The sequence below is a fragment of the Oryctolagus cuniculus genome, chromosome 2 (assembly GCF_964237555.1).
Source record: "Oryctolagus cuniculus chromosome 2, mOryCun1.1, whole genome shotgun sequence".
NCBI classification, from domain to species: Eukaryota; Metazoa; Chordata; class Mammalia; order Lagomorpha; family Leporidae; genus Oryctolagus; species Oryctolagus cuniculus.
The window spans coordinates 113005373-113032312 of NC_091433.1; the positions used below are offsets into that span (position 1 = coordinate 113005373).

General features: G+C 46.0%; 1 protein-coding gene across 3 annotated transcripts in view; it reads right to left on the bottom strand.

Annotated features, from left to right (window-relative positions):
- Nucleotides 1-5744: 5744 nt before the first annotated feature.
- Nucleotides 5745-26940, bottom strand: part of ANAPC1 (anaphase promoting complex subunit 1) — a 99098-nt gene continuing 77902 nt past the window's right edge. For all 3 annotated transcript variants that reach the window (XM_070068804.1, XM_002709586.5, XM_008254032.4), the window contains 10 exons: nt 26083-26169; nt 22789-22906; nt 21796-21873; nt 21368-21435; nt 19917-20055; nt 18173-18259; nt 16245-16340; nt 15360-15558; nt 9426-9560; nt 5745-6113 (listed from right to left, as the gene is read on the bottom strand). In XM_070068804.1, the coding sequence (XP_069924905.1) occupies nt 5998-6113; nt 9426-9560; nt 15360-15558; nt 16245-16340; nt 18173-18259; nt 19917-20055; nt 21368-21435; nt 21796-21873; nt 22789-22906; nt 26083-26169 (1123 nt within the window). In that variant the 3' untranslated portion in view covers nt 5745-5997. The remainder of the gene's footprint in view (nt 6114-9425; nt 9561-15359; nt 15559-16244; nt 16341-18172; nt 18260-19916; nt 20056-21367; nt 21436-21795; nt 21874-22788; nt 22907-26082; nt 26170-26940) is intronic.

Sequence of the window (26940 nt, forward strand, 5' to 3'; positions counted from 1 at the left end):
ATGGAGACCAAAGCAGATGTCTACCAGCCCCCCTTAAATGTCAGGGTTTCATGAGGTTAAGACTCCACTGGTTTGGAAAGATCATCCCTCCTGGGTAAGGTTTGGTGTCCAAGTCTGGCACCTGTCTTCCTAACACACTGGGCTGGATCACTTTAAGAGAAACTTTGAACTACAGCTCTGCTCCTGCTGACCACCTTCCCATCCTCACTGCTGACCCCAGCTACCCACCCCCATTGCTGTTCCCTCATCCAATTGGGGCTCCTTTGGCCCAAGACCCCTTCCCCCATCTCTGCTGGCCAATCCTCTCTCTCTACCCTAGTTCAGCTCATGTCCATTCGTCCCCCCAGACAAAAGTCAGGGAAGGCTCCCGCCCACCACAGACAGGCAGCAGCTGCTTCCCTCAGACCCAGAGGCCCGGTGTGCCCTTCTCTCGGCTGCTGTTAGAGGCTCCAGGCGCCCAGGGGTCTTCCAGTATCTGCTGGGTCCTTTCTGCTGTGGGACAAGCAGGAAAGGAAGGGAACGGACACATGCGACCTCTCCGGGGGCCCCTTTCTTGGTCCTTGGAAACAGATGTAGAATGTCCTGCCCAGAACCCCTGACATGCTGCACCCTGGCTGGGAATGCAGGCGGAAGCTCTCTACGGCAGCGACCTGAACTGTCCAGGCAACCAGTTCTATGTGTACTGATAGGAATTCAAACAGCGAGGTTTCTGACAGTCCTTCATTTTAGAAAACAAGCTCTGTAAGAAAGCCACACGAGCTGGGCCCTTTATAGCCACACACGCGGTTTCCTGTCCACGTGGCATGTGGATTGATCGTATCTGTTGAAGGCAGCACTGACACCCAGGGAGACCAGCCCTGCGGCTGTGAGGCCATCCCAGCTGGAGGGCGCAGGGTGGTAGGACTGCGGAGAGGCTGGGGTTCCAGAGGAGCAGCTGAGGGTTGGGGGTAGAAAAGGAAAGGGAGCAGCATCCCAAGTGCGGGGAGGCCAGTGGCGCGGGCCAAAGTTCTACAAGCAAAGCCTGGGTCCTGAGAAGTGGGCAGTGGAGGGGTTCAGGGAGGGGGCAGAGTTTACATCTGGGTCACGGCATCCCACAAGGCATCCCAGGGCTGGCTCAGGAATCATGCAGAAAGCATGTTGATCCGGGAGGCAGGTGGAGCACGCAGAGGATGCAGAAGCCTCCGCAAACCCGCCAGCGGCTCAGGGGCGGGGACACGTGTTGCCACTGGTAGTACCTTCCTGCAGTCGGGAGTAGCATCTACCCTGTATCTGCTGTGGCCAGCACAGGAGAGTAGTAATGGCTCAGCCTCCTCCAGGTTCCAGACTCACTCAGCATCTCCCGCTAGCAGATGCTTACCTGGCTGGCACTGCAGGGGAATCGCAGTTCAAGGCCAAGGAGAAAGCTGAGGAGACGGCAAAGACGCCCATGCACAGCGAGTAGTGAGATGATCCACAAACCAACTAGTGCAGCAGACAGGGAAGTTGGGAATGAGGCGACACTGCAGAGGGCACCCTCGCCTTGCCTGGGGATTTGCTGCAGGGGCCACTCACACATGGACTGGAGTAAAAGCAGGGGAGACGCAGATCCGGCACCTCCTTGTAGACTTCACGAAATTTAGAATAAAGTTCTTATCTTAAAATTCTAATTTCATGTTATAATGTACCACGCAAGCCAAAAGGAAGTATTTTTCGTTGAGAAAAAGAAAATTTTAAGTTAAGAGGGTTATGTGACTAAGAAAGCATCACAGAGACTAGTTCAGTGATTCTAACGCCAAGAAATTATACGAAGGCCTTTGTTTTTCCAAAGATGCGCAGAGGAAGAAGAGTTCATTTGTCGGCTTTTCAAATGTGTTCATGAATCAGCCAAGCCCCTTTCACTTGCGCCCAGGCACTGCCTCCTTCTAAAAAGGCAGGCAGGAATGATGGGGCTCAGGGGTGGTGGAGGCAGTAGTTGGGAAGCCCAGCCTGGTGACGGTTTGATGGGGAGTGATGCAGCTTTGGGACAGCCACCTCCCCGAGCCGCAAGGGGTCTCCACTGTAGAATGAGGAGCAGCACCAGATGCCATCTAAGGGGTCTTCCAGGCTGACCGTTGTCGCAGGTGCCTGATCAACGGTTCCCCTTGTCTGGGAGTCCGGCCCCTCCTCAACAGCCTCTACTCCTCATCCCGGCCTCTTTCATCCATGCACTCAAGATAGAGCAAAGCAAGAGGACTATGCACAGGCCAGTCCATGCAAAACACAAGCAACAGGATCATTTCTGGGATTTTTCATTTAAAAGAATTTTTCTGTAGTTTGTGATCGTAACAGGGGGCTCCTGGGCAGCCGTCGTAGGCAGGAAGAGACTGAGCACGGTGCCTGTGTGTGGAGGCCTCTAGCCCAGTGTACTCATCAGGGCAGCCACTGCTCCAGCCTCCCCTCCACTGCCTTCCACTGTTGCTTGAAAACGACACGTACTAGACAGAGGTGATCAGATTCTGTCCCTTCCCCCAGAGTTTGGGGAGCTCTCCACACAGTAATACATTTCCCACAAATTTGGTCAGTATCAGAATGTGGGAACTCCGAGGGGCGGGACCGCCCTGGACTTCCCTCAGAATCAACACCCACCCATTCTTCTGCAGTTCCTGCCTCAGCTCCCACGTGCCCTGGCTTCTATCCAAATCCTGGCTCCACTCTCACCTGTGCACTTAGCCAAAATGCTGGCCTCCCACCGAGCGGTTTGCATTGTGATCTTCAGACTGAGATGAGAAACCTCCACTTCTTGCATCCTCAGGGATGTCAGGAGACCCTGTGAGCTGGGACAGGCCTCCCACTGTAAGCCGTGGAGTGCACTGGATTCCAGACCAAGGGCGGGACGGTGGCCTAGTTTACGATCAGGCACAAAGGGCCCGTTCTGCAGGGTTTAAGCCAACAGTCTCCTGCTAAGGCCTGGTGTGTTTGCCTCGGCGTAGCTACTAAGCTCCCATCTCCACCTCTGTGTCAGAGCTTCAAAGGGCAGGCACAGATGCCAGTGACCACCGGAGAAGAAAGGGTGATCTCTGAGGGTATGTGTGCTTGTATTGCGGAGTTTATTTCGTTCTGGCTAGGGAAGCAATGGCATGTATTTCTGCCTTTGCAACAGAAAAGACAAGACAGGGGACTGCTAGTGACATAACAGAGGTTGCTGACCTCTCCAGCAACAGCCTTTCCTCCCGCGGTGGACAGGAGGCGGAGCAGTGTGATGACTTCTGGCCTGCGGACTGTAACTGGAAGTGACCCGTGCCGCTTCTGGGCTAACACCTCACAGCCTGCCACGGTTCTCCAGCTCTTCGTGCCTGGGCTCTGAGGAGGCTGGCAAGAGCACACTCTCAGGATCTGAGGGCCTGTGACTGACTTGGTTTCTTCGATGATCCTAGCATGCCTGCCCCAGGGCAGACTGCCCAGAAAGTCCTCTTTGCAACCTGCCCGCTAATCCCGACACCAACAGATGCCATTTCCAGATGTCCGCAGTCTTTCTGTATGCCTCTTTCTAAAGCCTGGTTTGCTTTTGTTGACAATATTCTACTGACAATTCTCCCCAATATGTGAGTTAGTATATGTGTGAATATCTGTCTCTCAAGGTGTCGCTAATTCAGGGGACAGTGCACAACTGACCATAAACAACTGAGAGTGAGGACAGCAACAGCTGTCTGGACACTGAGTTCATTTTTTGACAGGCAGAGTGGACAGAGAGAGAAGGGTCTTCCTTTTCCGTTGGTTCACCTTCCAATGGCCGCTGCGGCCGACGCGCTGTGGCTGGTACACCGCGCTGATCCGATGGCAGGAGCCAGGTGCTTCTCCTGGTCTCCCATGGGGTGCAGGGCCCAAGCACTTGGGCCATCCTCCACTGCACTCCCAGGCCACAGCAGAGAGCTGGACTGGAAGAGGAGCAACCGGGACAGAATCCGGGGCCCCAACCAGGACTAGAACCCAGTGTGCCGGCGCTGCAGGGGGAGGATTAGCCTAGTGAGCCGCGGCGCCAGCTGGACACTGAGTTCTTTAACTCTTGATTCAAAGGCATTTTCAGAATATAGCAAGTTAATTTTTTCTTTAATTTTTGGTTAGAAGAAAACCTATTTAAGTGTGAAAGGAGGCACCTCTTTCGGCCTCTCAGTCAGCCACAGTGGGAGCAAGCCTGGGGGCAGCAGACACAACAGTGAAACACCGAGTGTCTAGAGGGAGTAACTCTGCCTCAAGGTGCATGCCTTCTGAACGAAAGCTCTCCTGCAGAGGCCGATCCGCATGGGCCACTGCCAAAGCTGCAATGGAAACATACTTTTTCGCTTCAACTTGTACTTAAAGGCCCAAACAGCACAATTCCAGATGTGGAGAAAATAGGAAGTCGATGGATGAAGCTCATGCAGCTTCTGGTCCGCTGGGATCAAGAAGCCCAGGGCGCAAGTCAGAATCTGGACAGCCGGGAGCCCTCTTCCTCCTGTACTAGGAACTTGGAGCTGGAGACGCCTTTCTGTGAATGTCTTTCATCAATACCTCATCTGGAAACTGATGGACGTTCTCTAAATCCTGGGTAGAAATGGGCTGTCTTTTGTTTTAAAACACAATTTCGGCCGGCACCACAGCTCACTTGGCTAATCCTCTGCCTGCAGCGCCGGCACACCGGGTTCTAGTCCCGGTCGGGGCGCCGGATTCTGTCCCGGTTGCCCCTCTTCCAGGCCAGCTCTCTGCTGTGGCCAGGGAGTGCAGTGTAGAATGGCCCAAGTGCTTGGGCCCTGCACCCCATGGGAGACCAGGAGAAGCACCTGGCTCCTGGCTTCGGATCAGCAAGGTGCACTGGCCTCAGCACGCCGACCGCAGCGGCCATTGGAGGGTGAACCAACGGCAAAGGAAGACCTTTCTCTCTGTGTCTCTCTCCCTCACTGTCCACTCTGCTTGTCAAAAAAAAAACACACACACACACACACAAAAACAAAAGAAAAAAGAAAAGAAAAAAAGAAACACCACAATCTCTGAAGAACCCTCCACAGTGAGAATTTCGTATTTTATCTATTCAGAACAGACTTCACGTATGAGTTTGCTTGGGCTACCATAACAAAATACTACCTGCTGAGGGGGGCTTAAAGAACAGAAATGTGCTTCTCACAGTGGGGGCTGCAGGTCCGGGCGGAGGAGGTGCCGGCTGACGGGGCTCCTGGAGAGGCACTGCTGGCTTCTCGTGGTGCCCTCCCACGGCACAGACCCAGAGAGACAAGAATCCGGCTCTCTCCTCCTCTTCTTATATAGCCACCAATTCTCCTGCATTAGGGCTCCATCCTTATGGCGTCGTTTATAACCTTAGTTACTCGTGCAAGCCTGTCTCCAAACAGTTGTGCTGGCGTTTGGGACTTCAACATACAATTCTGGTGGGACACAATTCAGTCCACAGAACTTCATGCTGGACAATTTTGCACTGGGGTGTAACTGGGGTGTAACTGGGGTGTAACTGTCCTTTCTCCTGCTTGAGGTTCTCACGTCTCAGAATGCTTGGCACTGTCACAGGAGAGACAAACGATTTCTGACAGGACAACTGGGACACGTTAGGAAACATGCAAGCTCCGCTGCTCCTGCTGCCACGAGCGAGACTTCATGGCGCAGCTTCTTTCAAAACTGCCCTGTGCGGCGGCCACCTCGCCGACACCACCGCCCGCCCGTCAGGCGCTCTACACACCCACACGCGCCCCAGCGCCCACCGTCTGTTCCCTCAAGTCCAAAACTGAAGCAACCATCCAGAGTTCTGAAAACAAACCCAAAAAATTTATTTACAAAAGTAATTTTAACTCAACTTTATATGCCATATAATGTTAAATGACAGCAACAGAGTCTCTGGAATATTTAAAACACAAAGATTTTAAAATACACTGAGGTTTGTGCAGCTCCTCTCCCTCTAGTCATATTATACAACTTGTAAATGTTCCATTAGCTTTCATGTTTGGTCATACTTCTGTGCTGAAGCCTCACTCAAAGGTGAGTGTCCCACCAGAAACGTCACATAACCATTGGCTGTGGGTTTCCAAGCAGCAAAGGAGCCAATCGCAGCAAAGCTCGCACCGGCATTTTCAGCTGTTTAAACTTGAAGAGCAGTTCGGCAAAGCTTGTGCTTCCTGAAGAAACAGAAATGAAGCAAAAGGTCGTATCACCGAATAAATTATACAACCCTTTCAAGGAAATGGCAGAAACACAGTTTTTTTTTTTTTTTTTTTTTTTTTTGACAGGCAGAGTGGACAGTGAGAGAGAGAGACAGAGAGAAAGGTCTTCCTTTGCCGTTGGTTCACCCTCCAATGGCCGCCGCTGCAGCCGGTGCACCGCGCTGATCCGATGGCAGGAGCCAGGAGCCAGGTGCTTTTCCTGGTCTCCCATGGGGTGCAGGGCCCAAGCACCTGGGCCATCCTCCACTGCACTCCCTGGCCATAGCAGAGAGCTGGCCTGGAAGAGGGGCAACCGGGACAGAATCCGGCGCCCCAACCGGGACTAGAACCCGGTGTGCCGGCGCCGCAAGGTGGAGGATTAGCCTATTGAGCCACGGCGCCGGCTCAAGAAACACAGTTTTAAAGCAGACATTCTTCCCTTTGAGAACAATCAGCCAAAGACAATATTTAAATGATGACATTTTCCTCACGCAATGATAAAAATCGAAACATATCGGGGCCGGTGCCATGGTTCACTAGGTTAATCCTCTGCCTGAGGCACCGGCATCCAATATGGGTGCCGGGTTTTTTTTTTTTTTTTTTTTTTTTTGATAGGTAGAGTGGACCGTGAGAGAGAGACAGAAAGAGAGAAAGGTCTTCCTTTTCCGTTGGTTCACCCCCTAATGGCTGCTGCGGCCAGCGCACCGTGCTGATCCGAAGCCAGGAGCCAGGTGCTTCTCCTGGTCTCCCATGGGGTGCAGGGCCCAAGCACTTGGGCCATCCTCCACTGCACTCCCAGGCCACAGCAGAGAGCTGGACCAGAAGAGGGGCAAGCGGGACAGAATCCAGTGTCCCGACCGGGACTAGAAACCGGTGTGCCGGCGCCGCAGGCGGAGGATTTGCCTAGTGAGCTGCAGCGCCGGCCTGGAGCCGGGTTCTAGTCCCAGTTGCTCCTCTTCCAGTCCAGCTCTCTGCTGTGGCCCGGGAGTGCAGTGGAGGATGGCCCAAGTGCTTGGGCCCTGCACCCACATGGGAGACCAGGAGGAAGCACCTGGCTCCTGGCTTCAGATCTGCGCAGTGCACCGGCTGTAGCGGCCATTTGGGGAGTGAACCAGCGGAAGGAAGACTTTTCTCTGTCTCTCTCACTGTCTATAACTCTACACTGTCAAATAAATAAAAAGTTTAAAAAAAAAATCCAAACATATCTATCCTGTACTTCAGAAAGTGAGCTAGTTATATGTGAAATCTGTATAATACTGTTTAATTATAGAAGGGAAAATCAGTACCTTCAATTACTACTTAAGTGACTTCTGAGTGGTTCTTATATTTTAATTCCTAATTCATGCACTCGATTTTTTTACCTAAAACAAAGAATATGGGCTGCAGATGAGCAACAGAGAAGTTGCTCCAGCTTCTCCCTCCAGGAAGCACTGATCCTCAGTCTCAGTACCCCAGAGATTATGTCTTAATTCATCCCGAGTGCAGCCTGGGCAACCTGAAGTTTGAAAGCTGCCCAAGGAGAGGGCACTATGTGAGTGCATCAGGCTGCCACTGGTGATGCCGGGATCCCACAGCCAGAGTGCTGGTTTGAGTCCCAGGTGCTCTACTTCCGATCCAGCTCCCTGCTGACAGGCCTGGGAAAGCAGCAGATGAAGGCCCAAGTTCTTGGGTCCCTGCCATCCATGCTGGAGACAGAAAGGGAGTTCCTGGCTTCTGGCTTCGGACTGGCCCAGCCCTGACCGTTGCAGCCATTTGGGGAGTAAACCAATGGATGTAAGATCTCTTACTCTCTCTCTCTGCCTTTCAAATAAATAAAATATTTAAAAGAGAGACAGTGAAAGTGATACAAATAAAGATGCTCACAACTCATCATTTTATTATTCAGTTTATTGGACAAACTGTTTCTGTATTCTAAAAAACAGCTAAATGCTAACATTATTATTATTTTTTTTTTTTGACAGGCAGTTAGACAGTGAGAGAGACAGAGAGAAAGGTCTTCCTTTTCCTTTGGTTTGCCCCCCAAGTGGCCGCTAAGGCCGGTGTGCTTCACTGATCCGAAGCCAGGAGCCAGGTGCTTCTCCTGGTCTCCCATGGGGTGCAGGGCCCAAGGACCTGGGCCATCCTCCACTGCACTCCCGGGCCACAGCAGGGAGCTGGCCTGGAAGAGGAGCAACCGGGACAGAATCCAGTGCCCCAACCGGGTCTAGAACCCAGGGTGCTGGCGCCACAGGCAGAGGATTAGCCAAGTGAGCCGCAGCACCGGCCAACATTATTAATTTTTAAATCCTCTTATGAAAAAAGTCAAACACATACAATATTAAGCACTTGTTCATTTAAAGCTTTATAATTTTAGGATTTAAGATTTCACACACACACACACACACACACACACAGATATATATGGTAAAGTCAGGATGGGCATTTGGCTAGCAGCTTAGATGCCACTTATGACATTCACATCCCACATCAGAGTGACTGGATTCAATTCCTGCTCTGATTCCTGACTTCCGCTTCCCACTAATGCAGACCTGCGATACAGCAGTAATGGCTCAAGTTGACTGGGTTCCTACCACCCACATGGGGGACCTGGATTGAGTTCCAGGCTCCTGGCTTTACTGAGGGCATTTGGGGAGTAAACCAGCACATAGGAGCTCTTTTTGTCTGTCTCTATCTTGCAAATAAAATAAATAAAGACAGGATCTTACAAAGAAAAAAAAATTGAAAATTGAAGTTTAGTTTAAAAAGGAATAAGTGCCAGCACTGTGGCACAGTGGGTTACACCTGCCTGTGATGCGATGCTGGGACCCCATATGAGCACGGGTTTGAGTCCTAGTTATTCTACTTCTGATCCAGCTCCATGCTAACGTGCCTAGGAGACACGGATGGAGTTCCAGGCTCCTGGATATTGCCGCTATCTGGGGAGTGAATCACCAGATGGAAGCTCTCTCTCTCTCTCCCCATCTCTCTGTAACTCTGCCTTTCAAATAAATCCATAAATCTTTTAAAAAATGGATTAACAGAGGATAATATGAACATCTAGTCTAATGGTGCAGACCAGTGTTTGGGGTTCCATGAAGAATCCATCCTTGGGTGACTATAAATGAAAGTTTACACATGTGTAAAGTTGACAGGTTCTTTTTTTCCAGAAAAAACTCTCATCGATGCCAATGAATCATTAATGACGAGCTAGAGAACATAACTCAATGGAAACTTTTCCTACCAAGAAAGTAAAAACCTAAGGCTGTTGGTAATGGAGGTCCTGAAAAGAAGCTTTAGTTATGCAAGTACCTTCTAGTGCCACAGACGGCAGGTGGCGCGGAGCAGGCACCGAGTGGTAGACGAGGAAGCAGGCCAGCATGCTCAGCTGAGATTCCTCGAAGGGCTGCCCACTGAGGTAGGCGTGCACACACATGTCACCCCCGGCTGTGGAAGAAACACAAATTCAATGGAAGCAACTGACAGCGGAACAAGAGGCCCAGGGATACCTGAATCTTATTACTCTTCCATCAAGAATTTCTGAGCACTTGTCATATATCAACCAGGTACTATGCTGTGTATTGAGGCTACTGCAGCAAACTAGACTAAGTACCTGTTACTGCAGAGTCTGGCCTGTTCTGGAGGAGAGAAAGATGACATAAATAAGGACACAAACAAATGTGTAACTACAAATGCTGAGTGTCATCAAGAGGTAGCAGTCACTGTGGTGATCTCCCAGACAACTTGTTACCACCCTTCCCTCCACTGTGTGACATTTGAGGGGCTGACCTCAGCTCCAAGACTAGATCTCAAACTTCACTGTCCACCAGAGCCACTGAGAGGACTTAGGAACACACAGGCAGGCCCCAACCCCACAATTTCTGACTCACTAGCTCTGGGGTGGGACTAGAAACACTGCATTTCTAAAGCAAGTCCCCCTGCGATGTTGCTGCCGAACCAGGAACCACTGAGAACCACTGCTGTAGGCAATCAAGGCAATCTCATTTCCCTGACACAGTGATCAGCTGAGGGAAACCTCAACATGGTAGATGGAGTGAGCTGTAAAGTCCACTGAACACAACTGTGAGGAAGTTAGTCTCCTGGGAGGTAGAAACACTTTGGGGGGGGGGGGGCACTGTGGGGTAGCAGGTAAAGCCACCGCCTGTAGTGCTGGCATCCCATATGGCCATGGTTTGAGCCCTGGCTGCTCCACTTCCAATCCAATTCTCTGCTATGGCCTGAGAAAGCAGCAGAGGATGGTTCAAGTCCATGGGCCCCTCCCTGCACTCATGAGGGAGACCTGGAAGAAGCTCCTGGCTTTGGATCAGCCCAGCCCTGGCTGTTACAGTTATTTGGGGAGTGAACTAGTGGATGAAAGATCTCTCTGTGTGTAGCCGATTTTCAAATAAATAAGTAAATCTTAAAAAAAAAAAAAAGAAAAGAAAAGAAAAAGAAGAAAGGAAAAAAAGAAAAAGAAACACTTGGGATTTGGGGGAGCAGTAGAAGAAGAGAAATTAAAGGAGACGAGAAGAGATCCTTTAACAGCCTATTAAGAAGGGCAAGCACAGTGGTTCCCATCTCCCCTCCAATGGCTTTCCCTCGCCTGCCAGGTTTTCGTTTCACTGACTTGGCCCTAGTGTTTTTCAGTTTCAAAAACTCTGCTCGTACTTGCTTACTTTGGGTTTACTTTCCTTTTCTTTTTCTAGCTTCTTGAGGTAAAAACTTAAGATTATTGATTTGAGACCTCTCTCTCTCTCTTTTTTTTTTTTTTTTTTTTAATTTTTTGACAGACAGAGTGGACAGTGAGAGAGAGAGAGACAAAGGTCTTCCTTTGCCGTTGGGTCACCCTCCAATGGCCGCCGTGGCCGGCGCACTGCGGCCGGCACACCGTGCTGATCCAAAGCCAGGAGCCAGATGCTTTTCCTGGTCTCCCATGGGGTACAGGGCCCAAGCACTTGGGCCATCCTCCACTGCCTTCCCGGGCCACAGCAGAGAGCTGGCCTGGAAGAGGGGCAACTGGGACAGAATCTGGCGCCCCAACCGGGACTAGAACCCGGTGTGCTGGCACCGCAAGGCGGAGGATTAGTCTATTGAGCCACGGCGCCAGCCAAGACCTCTCTTCTTTTATATTTCAAACATTTAACACTATAAATTTGGCTTTAGCCAGGAAGACACTACACTGGTTTCAAAGCTGATCATAAACCTACAGCAATGGAGGCGGGCACCAGCACAGTGGCTGAGACACGACCTGGGAAGCATCCTGCATTAGAGGGCCTGGCTTCGCGTCCCGGCTCCACTGGTAATTGCAGCTCCCTGCTAACGTGCACCCTGGGAGGCACAGGTGATGACTCAGTACTTGGTCCCTGCCACACATGTGGAAGCCCCAGACAGCTCAGCTCCTAGCTTCAGCATGGCTGTTTCAGACATTTAGGGAGTGTACCAGTGGATGGAAGATCTCTCTCTGTCTTTCTCTCTCTTTCTCTTCCCTCACCTTCCCCCATTCCTGCCTTTAAAATAAAAAATAAAAATTAAATTACAAAAAAAACACAGGCCGGCGCCACAGCTCACTAGGCTAATCCACCACCTGCGGCACTGGCACCCCAGGTTCTAGTCCCGGTTGGGGCGCCGGATTCTGTCCCGGTTGCCCCTCTTCCAGTCCAGCTCTCTGCTGTGGCACGGGAAGGCAGTGGAGGATGGCCCAAGTGCTTGGGCCCTGCACCCGCATGGGAGACCAGGAGAGCACCTGGCTCCTGGCTTCGGATCAGCACGGTGCGCCAGCCACAGCGTGCCGGCCGCAGTGGCCATTGGGAGGTGAACCAACGGAAAAGGAAGACCTTTCTCTCTGTCTCTCTCTCTCATTGTCCACTCTGCCTGCCAAAAAAAAAAAAAAAAAAAAAAAACCCACAAACCTATGTAATGAAAACAATGTGCCACTGGCACACGGACAGACAGATCAACAGTACAGAACTGACTCCAGACACCTACTCACACTTTGTAGTCGACTAATTTTCAGCAAAGGCATTACAGCAATTCAATGAGAAAGAAATGCCTTTTCCACAAATGGTCCTAAAAATAACTATGTATCTATTTTTTAAAAAATCACCCTCAACTGCTACCTCACACCACATAAAAAGTTAATTTGAGATGAATCATATGCATGATTATAAAAGCTGAAATTGTAAAGCTTTTAATAGAAAATATAACAAAAAGTTGTCATGAGCTGGGGTAGGAAAGATTTCTTAGAACTTGGAAAGAATAACCATAAAACAAATTGAGAAACTAGGCTTCATCAACAGGAACTCCTGTTTATCAGAAAATGTTTTCAAGAAAATGTATAGACTACAAGAAAACGTTTACATTTAAGAAAAAACTTGCAGGGACCGGTGCTGTGGCATAGCAGGTAAAGCCATTGCCTGCAGTGCCATCATCCATATGGATGCCAGTTCAAGTCTTGGCTGCTCCACTTCCAATTCAGCTCTCTGCTATGGCCTGGGAAAGCAGTAGAAGATGGTCTAAGGCCTTGGACCCCTGCACCTGCAGGGGAAGGCCCAGAAGAAGCTCCTGGCTCCTGGCTTCAGATCAGCGCAGCTCCAGCCACTGCAGCCAATTGGGGAGTGAACCAGAGGATGGAAGACCTCTCTCTCTGTCTCTACCTCTCCTGTCTCTGTGTAACTCTGACTTTCAAATAAATAAATATATCTTTAAAGAAGAAAGAAAGAACTTGTAGCCAGAATATGTAAAAAGCCCTACAACTCAATAATCAAGACAACCAATTTTAAAAATGTGTAAAAATTTGAAAGATACTTTACAAAGGTATATTAATAGCCAGTAAGCACAGTAAAGGTGCATTGGTTGTTAAGGAAATATACATTAAAATGATGATGATATATGCATAATCATTAGAATTAAAAACAATGATAGTGTCAAAAAACTGCATGGCATTCCACTGCCGATGGGAAAGTAAAATGGCACAATTTGGGAAAAAAAACTTAGGGTCACAATTGGTGAAGGTACAGCTGATACAAGAATGGCAGAATGTTCAGAGGTTCTGAAACTCATGACAGGATTGATTATACCACTCTTTAATTTGCTTATACTTTACATTTTCTATAATAAAGTATTAGATAGTTAACAAAACTTTAAGTTATGAAACCCAAAACTCATTTTCCCCAAGATTACAATTTAAGGAGCAATACACGCAAAACAAAGAACATAATAAGTAAACTGAATTTTCAGATTCAGTGAATGTAGTTTGGGTTATGAATGACTGATCCTAGAAGTCCACAAATGCATCTGTTTTCTACTGAGACACAATTATGAACATTCCCCAATGCAGATACACGGGCTCTACAACTTCAATTAATTTGTTTTCCCCCAAAGCCACTGCCAGCACCTGTGAAATAGGACACCAACTATTTAACAGTCTTTACAAAGTCACGGTTCTTCACTAAAAAAAGTAAGTCAGAATGGAAGTAAAATCTGATGGAGGCCCAAGCACTGCTGAAAAGCACCCAGTGCACCACCGGGGAAAAGACGACTGGAACACTGAGAGAACGCCCAGGCACTACCAAAGTTTCATTTCACTGCATGAAACTTGCAGGTCAGAGAAGCTGCCAACATTTAAGGACAAATTTCTTATCTATAACAAAGATCTTATCGTAGAGGATCTATTTCTCATCTATAGCAAAGGGGGTCAAACACTAAACTGAATTAAAACAATAAAATCTACTAATAACATTTTTCCCAAAAAAATGAGAATAAATATGACTGTTTTTAAAAGTTCTGAAATTATATCATCTTTTGAATCCCAAGAAGAAAGGACAGCTAGGAAGCAGCTATTGAATACAGACAGTTCAAAACTGCTACTTTCTATGCGTATCCCTCACCATCTGGTTTGTAATTTTCTCCAGAAACTTATTTTCTAGAATCACAGGTGGATAGTTTTGATTTAACTGAACTACATTCTGTGGGGAGCAATCCGGACTGGACTGAGTTACTGGGATTAAGACTTATTCTATGCATCTGCTCTCCCACAATATGGCGCTGGGAGAGAAGTAAACAGCTTCCGCACAGCTGCCTCCAGTTCAACTAATAAACTGTAGGACTTGCTCCTGATTGGAGGAGAGCAGCGTACTCGGCGTGTGGGCAGCCGAGTTGGGATTGGCGGAGGAGGACTATAAAGGAGGAGAGAGACGGCATGCACCAGGAACATCTAAGGGGAACATCTAGCTGAAGGAACACCTGTGCAGCCCCCGAGAAAGCCGGCCGGCGGTGTGCCGCTCCCCTGCGGAAGTGGGGAATGTGGCCAGGGGGAACTGCCCTTCCACGGAGGTGGAAGGGATAGTAGCCAACCCGGGAAGAACCAGCAGCAAACCCGGGGAGGGCCGAGCAGACGAAAGAACAGCGCAGGGTCCTGTGTCGTTCCTCCACGAAGAGGGGGAGCGACATAATGGTGCCGTGACTCGGATATGAAGCCTAGGCAGGGCTTGGTGTCGTTCCTCCACGAAGACGGGGAGCGACACATTCAAACTCTGGTTCTTCTGCCTACTAATATCTTTAAAGAATCAAGCAAGAATTGCTGTTACTGATATTACTAGGCTAGCAGTTATCCAAACCAGGTTGACAAGAGGTATTTATTGGAAACATTTGAATGAACTGAAAAGACCCTGGAGTTGACTACTGAAAATCAATTTCAAGTATATACAACACTTATTTGCTTCCTATGAGTGAAAATCACTTTTACACTATTACAAATAACTTTGCCATTTCTCAAAATTGTAAACCAGTGCATCTGCTGGCAAAATATCACTGCTCCATGCCGCCCCAGGGGCTCTCTGAGCTGGGAGAACAATACACACACATCAAGTCCTACGTGTACAGAGGGTAGAGGGACAAAAAGGGGAAGAAAACGACTCAGGCCTCAGGTAGGTGACAGGCCACACCCCTAAGAAACAGACAACAGAGGTTCTAGAAAGAAAACCTGAACTGACACCAGGGAAAAAAAGCAAGGTCCCAAGAGTCAAGCGATATTTAAAACGCTATACACCTTCTCTGCACATGGTTTAAAAAGTGGAGTAAAATGTTACTTTTTAAAGAAGTAGAAGTAGATAATCAGAGTCCAATTCATCTAGCTAGAAACATTAAACCGTAGCCATTCTGGTTTATAATGGGATGTATCTTGCCAACCAATGAAACAATATGAGTCCAGCATATGTCAGAAGCACAAGGGCGCAATGCTCGCATTACCTTGGAGCCACTGGTCCAGGGTGTTATCAATGGTGCACTTCACAACAGGCAGGAATTCAGAGTTCATAAAGAGCCCGCGCTTAGGGTGGTTCTGCAGCCGCTCCTGATGGCTTCGTGAGCTGAAAAACTCCAACACTAACTTGATCTGCCAAAGTTCAGATGTCTCAGACATTTCTCTTCTTCCAAGTCGTCTTATAGCCTTGAGGAGGAAAGAACAGTAACCCATTTAATGAGCACAATGCTCGAATCTTCTCTTTCTCAGAGCTGGATTCTGTAAATGTAGCCCTAAGAGAAATAAATGGCAGTGGGAGGATGCATTCCATGTCTGGTGCAGTCTGTCCCCACAGGGCCCTTCCCTGGGAACAGGGACCAGGCTCCCTTTCTTCAACTGGAGCCCACCTAAGCAGCTCTCAGGTAGCAGTAGCAACAGCAAACAAGCTCGTTTTTGGCTCAAGCCTCTGAATAATTAAGACACCAAAGGCCTTCAGCCAGTCACCCCTGAATAAGTCCTGACCTGACCCCTGCCACACCACCGTACCCTCCTGAACTCCTCACAGGTGACTTATTCACCTGCTGTTCATTCAGTCCTTCAGGAAGTGGCTTCACCAACAGGGAGGCAAGAGACCACCTAAGGACACTAAAGAAAGGAGGCAGGAAATGTTCTCCTCCTCTCCTAGTGTGGGGGAAAGACAGAAGGGGAAAAGATGACTCCCTTCCCAACCAAGGGTACTTCTGTCTTATAAACTCTAAACTTCTGGAAGAGATATAGAGCTTTGACCTTTGGTAGGGCTTCATTTCTAAGATCTAAAAGCGAACAAGAACGTGGAAGGAAGACACGCCATGCTCTCTGGCAGGACACCCGGAACACGGGTTTCGAGCTCATACCTGGTCCATTGCTATGTAGGCAGGGAGCATCTCTGGAGTCTCCTGAGTCACACATTCATAGAGCACTGAAGAAAAGAGATCCAGAATTTCCTGTTTCTGTGGAAATGCAGAAGCTTTTTGTAGCACACGAAAGTACAGTCCAAAATCAATTCAACAAACAACTGTACCACAGCTACTATGGCCTATTCTTAAGATCTATACTCTATGATATAAAACAATCATCTCTTTAAAAATTCCTGGTACATGCAACATTAAAGAACAACAACAACAACAATTAAGTCCCAAGGGACAGCTGAGGACATAAGTGTTGTGGAAAACAACTGGACTAGGGTAAAATGAGCAGACAGGACAGAGATACGTCCTGGCTTGGGCTGGAGACAGGATCCAGACAGGGAGCACAGTGTCCACAAAGGTGCAGGTGACAACACTGAGCAGAACACATTTGGGGAGGGCAATAGATTCGATTCAAGTTCAGCTGGGGAAAAGGCAGATGCACTTCACTGGACTCCATCAGAGTCCAGTGGCCTTAAGTGTACACCCCAGCCTCATTAGCTATGAGATCTTGGGCATGGAACAGCCCTGAGTGGCAGTTTCATTTCTAAACCCAGAATGATCAAGTACCTATCCTCAGGGTAAGAATTAAATGAGAAAATTACACAGAGTATACAGCAGAGTGTCTAACATGTAGTAAAAATTTAACAAATAAGAAAGAGGAAGGTGACTTCACCGAACCATCAGAAAAGCACTGTAAGATACATTCTGGTGATTCCACTTTTAGAAATGAGGAAACCACATTCCCAAGGCCACACACACTCCTAGACAAAGGCTATAAATCCCAGATCATCTAACTCCCACACCCCATCCTTCCCTGTCTGCATGGTGGATCCAATCAATAAGCAGCAAGGAACAAATGGAATTCAACCAACAGAAAAAAGGGTTGTAAAACACGTAGGAAGAAAAACTAATGAAATCACACAAAGACAACAAAAAGAACATGAAAATGTAAAGCAGTACAAGAATGGATATAAGAAATTATAACCTTTCAAAACTAACCTGTGGGTCAGTGCTGTGGTGTAGTGGGCGGAGCTGCTGCCTATGTGCCGGCATCCCATATGGGTGCCGGTTCAAATCTTGGCTGCTCCACCTTCCTAGCCAGCTCTCTGCTATGGCCTGGGAAGGCAGTGGAAGACAGTCCAGGTCCTTGAGCCCCTGCACCCATGTGGGAGACCTGGAAGAAGCTCCTGGCTTTGGATCAGCCCAGGTCCAGCTGTTGCGGTCACTTGGGGAGTGAACCAGCGCATGAAAGACCTTTCTCTCTCTCTCTCTTTCTGCCTCTCTGTAACTCTGCCTTTCAAATAAATAAATAAATCCTTTTAAAAAATCTAACATGTAAGGAAAAATTTCTAAATATTTTTATTTATTTAAAAGTCAGAGTTACAGAGAGAAACGGAGAGTCAGAGAGAGGTCTTCCATCTAATGGTTCATTCCCCAGATGGTCTCAGTGGCCAGGGTGGGACCATGCCACAGGCAGAAGCCAAGAGCATCTTCTGGGTCTCCCACATGGGTGGCAGGTGCCCAAGTACTTAGGTCGTCTTCCACTGCTTTTCATAGGCCATTAGCCGAGAGTTGGATCAAATGTGGAGCAGCCAACATGAACTGGCACCAATATGAGATGCCAGCATCCCAGGTAGCAGTTTCACCAGCTAAGCTACTATGCCAGAAAAATGTGAGAAAATTTAAGTTATTTCTTCTATCAAGGTAGGAAGTTATTACAGAAAAATCTACATTCGTCAAGCAAAAAGTAACCAGTGTGCCTGAGCATGTCATCAACCTCAATATAAATACAGATAGTACAGAGGTTTTTAATGGTTAACAGGTAGAATAACAAATTGTAGTGCTAGAGCTCAGAAACCATATATAATGCATACCTGACCCATATTCACAGTTGGCTTGCAGAAGTATTCAGCAAATGACAGAAGAGCTGGATCAGAAGTGAATGCTGAAATTGTTTCTGGCTAAAAAAAAAAAAAAACAAAGAATAATACACGTGAGACAATAAAGGATTATTTTCCTCACTACCTAAACTGTAACGCACACACAGTTGTAAGCGGCTTCCTCCTCACACAATGCTCCCACCAAGTTAAGATGATGCAAACTCATTTGGGTTCCATCACTCTGCTAAGTTAGAATTCATCAAGTCCACTAATACATTCATTCTCACAAAACTCAACCCCAAAACACTTTCCCTCCTTCACTGACTAATTAAAAGCCTACTAGGAAGCGTAACTGCTACCAAGGAGGTAATGAAGAAGGAATATCACTCGAGTAAGTCAGTCACAGACAACAAATACTGTATCCCATACAGGTGAGGAACTTCGTGTAATCAGCCACAGAGACAGAAAGTAGAATGGGGGTTGCAGGGGCAGGAGGGCAAATGAGGAGTTTGTGTTTAATGGGTCCAGTTTCAGGTCCTCAAGAGTCCTAGAGCTGGACGGTGGTGATGACTGTACAACAATGTGAATGTGCTTTACATCACTGACCTTCTGTACTTGACAACTGTTATGAGAGGAAATTTTGTTACACATATTTTACCATCACAACAAAAACTGATAAAACAAAGAAACAGAATATCATACTAAGTTGAAGGCTGAAAATGGAATATGAAAATATTACTATTTCCACTGAGATCCATAATTTATTTCTGGACTAACAGGCAGGAAATTGAGATGTCCTGAATTGTATATACTTTCCCCATTCAAACTCAAGTCTGAACTTATCTGTTTTCTCTACAAATTGGATTTGGGTCTTTGACATAGGCTCTAGTTTTTAGAAGAAACAACTGTACTAATTTAATTTCGTCCAAAAATCCTCTACAGTAGCTGATAGACAACCTATTGAATACTGCTAAGCAAAATTCACTAACACCAGCCCTGGGAATTCTAACAAAGGCTCAGTCATAAGCAACTGCCCTAAAATGAAATCTAACAATAAGTAAATAAAATGCAAGTTGAATTAAGATAAGCTGTCTCCTTCCCTGGGAAATGCTAACTCAGTCATCTGGCTGTCCCCTGGCTACCTCAGCTGTCTGCCACAGGCTCCTGATGACTTCGGGGAATATATTTTCATATTCGCTCATGGAATTCCTAAAAATGGGTTAAATTCAAAAATTTTAATGCTAGATTATGGAATATATTTCTGGTGTTAAAAACCTATTTGAGTTCTAGAATGTAGAACAAAACAGGTACTGACTCCGCCCCAATAGGTATGAAATTCTTCACACCCTCTTAACTATTTCCTTATTTCAAACACCATCGCATTGGCAGTCAAGTACTGTGCAAATAATAAAGCAAATTGATAAAAGAAGACTAAATCTGTTATTTTATCCTCTCCAAGATTTAAAAAACAAATGGTAGTTCAGAAAATTGGAGTGCTAGCTTGCAAAAGTCTTCAATTTTTTTCTATTAAGTAAATTTTAATTATTGGAGTATTAATAATTAAATTTTTACAGTGTTAAGATATACTCAGATGCTCCTAGCCACTAAATGTAAATCTTACAGTATTTTAAACCTAGGACAGCACGCAGTCTGACCCAATCAACAGCAACAAGAGAGGAAGCCAGTGGGATGTGGAGGTATTTCCTCTCATCTTCCAGAGTTTACCAACGTATCCTACCTTGAAAGCCCGAGCTTCAGAGTTCCTATTGGCAACAGTCTGGGCCAACAAACTTTGCCACCCCATCGGATCTTCCTTGTAGGAGAGCTGACCCGCCCTGAGCTTAACATATAAAACCCCATCCTTGGAAAGGATGGACCTGAAATAAAAAAATGACTGAATTTAATATGAGGCATTATTGACGGTTCTTAACTGGAAAGGTGCTTCCAACACCAAGTTTACAAGATGCAAAGTCTTTATTACCATTTCCCACTAAAGAATATGACTATAGGTTGGCATCATGGCACAGCAGGCTAAGATGCCACCTGCGACATCAGCATCCCATATGGGTGCCGGTTCAAGTCCTGGCTGCTCTATTTCTCATCCAGCTCCCTGCTAATGCATGAAAAAGCAGAAAACGGCCCATGTATTTGGCTCCCTGCCATCCACGTAAGAAACCTGGAAGAAGCTCCTGGCTCCCAACTTAAGCTCTGGCCAGCCCTAGCCTTTTCAGCCATTTGGGGAGTGAACCAGCAGAAGGAAGATCTCTCTCTGTCTCTCCCTCTCTCTGTAAACCTACCTTGCAATTAAATAAATAAATCCTTAAAATATCTATTTATATACATGTGTGTATTTTGCCTAAATCAATCCACTACAAGAGAATCTAAATTAAAGTTTTGCCTGTCTGTGGCATCTAGAATCATGGCACTTATTAAAAGGGAAGGCATTCTGACTCTACTCAAAAATGAGCTTCTATGATAGTATTGTACCTTACACAACTTGGTATTCTTTACGCCCTCTTTGCACTATGCATGGGATACTAGAGTAACTAAGTATTCACTTACTGGTTTACAGCAGAAATAAAGTAATGCCTCAAATCTAAAGATAAGACAATATAAAAAACAGCTATTGTATAAACCATTTGGGAAAATATATTTTGAGAGCAAACCATAAAAACTTACATTCTTGTTAAACTTTCTAGAAACTTATAAAGACTTAATATTAACATCCAAAGTAATTACTTGAATACGGCTATTTCCACCCTAAGTAATCTATTACAATCTTAAATGTATGAGAACCTTCTAAGAAGGGCATGATAAAGAGATACAAAAGAAGATGTGTGTGACAAGTATCAGTTATTACAATAGAATCCTCTTTCCTTAAACCAAATCTTATATTATTTATCAAGAGATAATTCAATGACTGCTCCAAATTAAGTCAGTTCAAATTTCTTAATGAAGAAATAAAAATATTTAGGTTTGATTTCTAACTTCAAACTTTCATTTTCTAATGCAAACCCTTTTTCAAGGATACAGACCACTTTAACACAATATTTCTATATACCACCTTATATGAGATGAAAGAGTGCCAAGTTAACATTCTAGATAATAAGCTATACCCTCCCATATACTTCTATACACTTCCTATAATCTTCCTAAAAGGTTTAATATAAAGAAATCCAATATACTTACTTCAAGTGTTGTGTTCCCTTGCTCAAATCTATAAGCAGTTCCCAGTACCTTGGGCCTTTAACTTTAATCTGTGGAGATGAACGTGAACATAGTCAGCCCCAACCTGAAACGTGCTAGTTTGACAAACTGAAGCTCATGCTTCTCAGGGGAAATAGCAACTTAGCTGGAAAGACACATCTGGAGGTTAACAAGCTCCATTTCCAGACAAAAAGTATGCAAGCCTCAGCGCTTTGAGCCCATCTAATCTATCAGCAAAGCTCTCCAAGATAAGACCTCTTCTGTTCTCCAGGATTAGCCCTCCTACTGCTGTTTTCCTGTTTTCTACAAAACATGGTGAAAGCAGGATTTAATTTAGCTATCTTTAAGGCTATGCTGTTCAGTTTTAATTTATCCCTTGGACAAGCATCCTTAAGTCATGCCCAACTTACCTGTTTTAAAAGGTGGAGTTCTGGAAGAAGGGTAGGAGCCATCAATTCTTCTTTGGTTTGTTCATACCACTGAGTGCCCTTTACAAATGTAAAAGTATAGTCACAGTTCACAAGGTAGTCAGCGGAAACTACAAAAAAGAAACAAGCACTACTCTACACCTAACCCTTGCCCAGTTTGTCCAGAGACTAACGGGCATGAGATACTCTCCGATACTCATGTCTTCAGGGACTACAGCCTAAATTCCTTGAGGGCACTCGTCACCTCTCATCACTTCAAGCTTTGCCCATCACAGGCCATCAATACTGAAGGGTTGCACTTCAAGGCCTCTGGGTTTTTGCACATGTCTTCTCCACTAGAAACAAGCCCCTCTCAGCTGGTCAGCTGTAGCCCAAACACTGTCCACTTGATAGCCACCCTAACCCCCATAGCTGGCCAAGGGCACTTCTCTCCATTCCACCCATATCCTCAATTACCATTACATCCATGCTCAATGAAATGAAATATGACAATATCATCTCGTTTTTTCACTCCTGTACCTACCACAGTTTTGAAACATAAAATACAGTTAATAATTTGTGAAATGAAAGAAGGATACTGGACTTGTAATCTATGTCTGAATTTAAATGAAAGGTCTCTTTCCAAATATACAATTTTGGACCTTCTAGTATTTAGCTACAAATCTAAAAATAGCTAAACTCAATTAGTGCTTTTACAACACTACTATCAGCCATGTAAAATTAATGGGGATGTTTTCAAATTATAAGCTCTAAGGACAAAAGAGCAACTGATAACCCCTAAAAAAAAATCACAGCCATAGACACTAAATGAGCCTGACTTGATAAGATGTACAAGAACCTTGGAAGCTTCCATTTTAATGAGAAGCCAACTCATTACTGCCACCTTTTACTGAACAACACTTCTGAAAGATTTTGACCTGCCAAGACAGAAGACTGGTTATAGGATTACAAAAGATAACAGGGAAAAAGAGTTACCTTGTAGGTAACCTCCAAGAGGGCATAGCAGGGAGTGTTGGTGTCCACATCCACTGGCACCAGAAGCCTCGGTTCTGCAGCCAGCACATAGAGATGCCGGAGAGCCTGGAGATGATACCTGTCCAGACGATGCAGAGAGCAGGCAATAAACAAGTGATGACAGAATGAGCTAGCTCCACAGGCTGCTGTTGCCACACGATCAAAGACAGCCAAGTAAGAGAAACAGTTTCAAATCAGTTAACACTCTTAAAGGAAGATGACAAAATTCAAGGGCAATGCAATGCAGGGGTGGGCATAGGACTAGCAGTTAGTCTGCCAGCTGGGACACCTGCGACTCGCATCGTAGTACCTGGATTTCAGTCTTGACTCTGCTCCCAATTCCAGCTTCCTGCTCATGTACACCCTGGGAGGCAGCAGCTCATGGCTTAAGCGTGTGTTTTGTTTTTTTTTTTTTGTTTGTTTGTTTGTTTTTTTTTAAGATTTATTTATTTATTTGAAAGTCAGAGTTACACAGAGAGGGAGAGGCTGAGAGAGAGAGAGAGAGGTCTTCCATCCACTGGTTCACTCCCCAGTTGGCCCCAACAGCCAGAGCTGTGCCAATCCGAAGCCAGGAGCCAGGAGCTTCTTCCAGGTCTCCCATGTGGGTGCAGGGACCCAAGCACTTGGGCCATCTTCTACTGCTTTCCCAGGCCATAGCAGAGAGCTGGATTGGAAATGGAGCAGCTGAACTTGAACCAACGCCCATATGGGACGCCAGCATTGCAGGCAGCAGGCTTTACTTCTATGCCACAGGGCCGGCCGCTCAAGCTTGGTTCTTGCCAACCAGGTGGGACACCTGGATTGAGTTCCCAGCTCCCAGCTTTGGCCTGGCCAAGTCCCAGCTGCTGTGGGCATTTGAGGAGTGAACAGTGAATAGAGCTCCATCTCTCTGTTTCTCAAATAAATAAATTTTTTAATTAGGAAGAAAAGTAATGAAAAAATTCTCTTTTAAAAAAATATATAAATGATCCTTGATTCAAGAGTTCCTTACCTGAGTTTTCACAGTTAAGAGTTTTTATAGGGAAGTAAAAACTGTCTTAGTATGAAAACATGTACTAATGAAATGACCACTCAGCCCACAGCAAAGGGTCTCTTAGTACAGGCACCTCCACTACCTCAGGGACTCCCTCTAGTTCTCCCACTGCATCCTACCACGAAGGGCTGGTTGTGAAGCAGAAGAAAGGATGCCAGTTTTCTACTTACAAATAAACCACATCTCCTTGAAATATAGTACATCAAAAATGTATGGCTGAGATCATAATAATATTTTTCTTCGTGTGTATGTGCTTTTTATTTTCCAAAAAAATTTTTTTACCTTTGAAATTTGTATTTTAGACTGTAAACACTCAAAGTGTTTATCATTTAATATCCCATAAGGACAAAATTTCAATTTTCAAAAAAACTATGGATAAAAGCCTCCTTCAGCCGGCCCCGTGGCTCACTAGACTAATCCTCCGCCTGCGGCGTCGGCACCCCAGATTCTAGTCCCAGTCGGGGCGCCGGATTCTGTCCCAGTTGCTCCTCTTCCAGTCCAGCTCTCTGCTGTGGCCCAGGAAGACAGTGGAGGATGGCCCAAGGGCTTGGGCCCTGCACCCACATGGGAGACCAGGAGGAAGCACCTGGCTCCTGGCTTCAGATCGGCGCAGTGCCGGCGGTGGCGGCCATTTAGGGGGTGAACCAACAGAAGGAAGACCTTTCTCTCTGTCTCTCTCTCTAATTCTGCCTGTCAAAAAAAAAAAAAAGGCCGGCGCCGCGGCTCACTAGGCTAATCCTCCGCCTAGCGGCGCCGGCACACCGGGTTCTAGTCCCGGTCGGGGCGCCGGATTCTGTCCCGGTTGCCCCTCTTCCAGGCCAGCTCTCTGCTGTGGCCCGGGAGTGCAGTGGAGGATGGCCCAGGTGCTTGGGCCCTGCACCCCATGGGAGACCAGGAAAAGCACCTGGCTCCTGGCTCCTGCCATCGGATCAGCGCGGTGCGCCGGCCGCATCGCGCTGGCCGCGGCAGCCATTGGAGGGTGAACCAACGGCAAAGGAAGACCTTTCTCTCTGTCTCTCTCTCTCACTGTCCACTCTGCCTGTCAAAAAAAAAAAAAAAAAAAAAAAAAAAAAAAGCCTCCTTCTTCCCACTGAAATCTACCATTCCCACAAATCTATTAAAAATAAAATAAAGGTCAGAGAAAAGCTGATTATTTATCTTGTACATAAAGATTCTTGATGCTTATCACCAAATTGCTTTGTTTAAATAGCTAAGTCAACTAACACTACAATCAGAAATATATGAATGTGGCTCATTATTGTCCATTAACCAACAACTCAAACAACTCAAAAAGCTTTCCTAAGTGAGAAGTGTGAGACCACACGTCAGAGATGTACTAATTTAAAAAAGATTCTTAACCCCACCACCCCATCACCAGAGTTTGGATTCCAGATCAAGGTTACTTTTGTACAACAGCTTTCTTTCTTCTGCCACTGGTTATACATTATTACACTGTGCTTTAAAATGACGGCTGAAGTTACCAGAGAGAGTGCTGTGACCCTTCTCTGAACAGATAACAGGAGGTGCCATCAGTTGAGCAGAGTGGTCACCTCAGCTGTCACTGGGATACAGGAGCTATTTTCTTCTCTTTCCTCACAAGCAAGAGAGACCTGCTATATCAGAAACTTCTACAGAAATGAAGTGTGGTGGTTCTTTCGTGCTAAAAAACACACAGCTTTTGGCCTGATTACTTATACATGGCTTGGGGTTCTACTCCTATCACTTCTAAATTGTGATTTTATGTTGCATTTTGCTTTTTTTGTCCCTTCAGTGTCATTTGTACAAAACACTTCTGCATTTATGTAAAAGAGAGAAATAAGGAAGAACTCACAGACACTGGCACTAAATCAGAGGAATTTTTCTCTTGGAATTAAACAATTACAATACAAAAGGTATTATCTTGAACTTCCCTTGGCTACTATCCTTTGCTTGGTGAGTTTTCCCCTGACGATAACTTGGTTTGGGCCACTTCTGAGTTTAGAGCAGTTCTACAGATTTGAGAAGAGTAGAACACTAGTCAGTCTTCAGATGTCCAAAGTTCCCTTCTGCTCTACTACTTTGTAAAAGACACTTCTTACAAGATTGAGCCAGGAACACAACCACGTTCAAGAATATAACAATGTTAATTTGGAAATAAGTCCATGAGACCAAAACACAACCAAATTATACTCTTGGAGAACTTAAGAATAGCAGCACATTGAAGACAGAATCATTAGACTCACCGGTTGTCAGTGCTGTGGGCTGGGAAGTGCGGGTAAAGGGCACAGAGGAGAGCAGCAATGGAAGAGTTTGATGTGCTCAAGGAGTACCTGCAGGGCAAATTTGGCAGATGTTATTAATTACAATGCACACACTTCCAGGCATTCTTGAGAATAAGGAAATCAGGGTACTGACTCAAAGTGAAGAGATGCCTTCATTTAAACAAGTTTGTCAGTGGTGTGAATGTTTTACTTTTCAGTTAGTATTCAAACCATTTCAAGATTATCCACCATGTACTGAAAGAAGTAACACCCCACAATTGGTAAATTTCAGTCCTTGAATTAAATAAGCAAAGTTTTAACCTAAAATAGGATAGTAGTAAGGACCATGAATTCAATCCTAAATATTAAGAGAGTCATGCAGGGCCAGTGTTGTGATGCCAGCATCTCATACAGGTGCTGATTTGTGAACCAGCTGTTCCACTTCCAATCCAGCTCCCTTCCAATGGCCTGGGAAAAGCAACACAAGATGGCCCAAGTGCTTGGGCCGTGATAAACACATGGGAGACCCAGATGAAGCTCCTGGCTCCTAGCTGAAGCCTGGCCCAGTCCCTGCTGTTGTAGCCATTAAGGGAGTGAATCAATGCATGGAAGAACTTTCTGTCTCTCCTTCTCTCTAACTTTGACTTTCAAATAAATGAATAAATAATTTTTTTAAAAAGAGTCATGAATAAAGTTTATGATTTCCTTCTCCAGTTTTATACTGCCTATTTATAGAATTATGAACCTGACCTTTAAAATATGGGTTTATTAAACATTTTTCCTACTTCTGTAAAATATGAGTATTGTTTTGTAATGATGGACTAAATGAAAAGGGCAAAA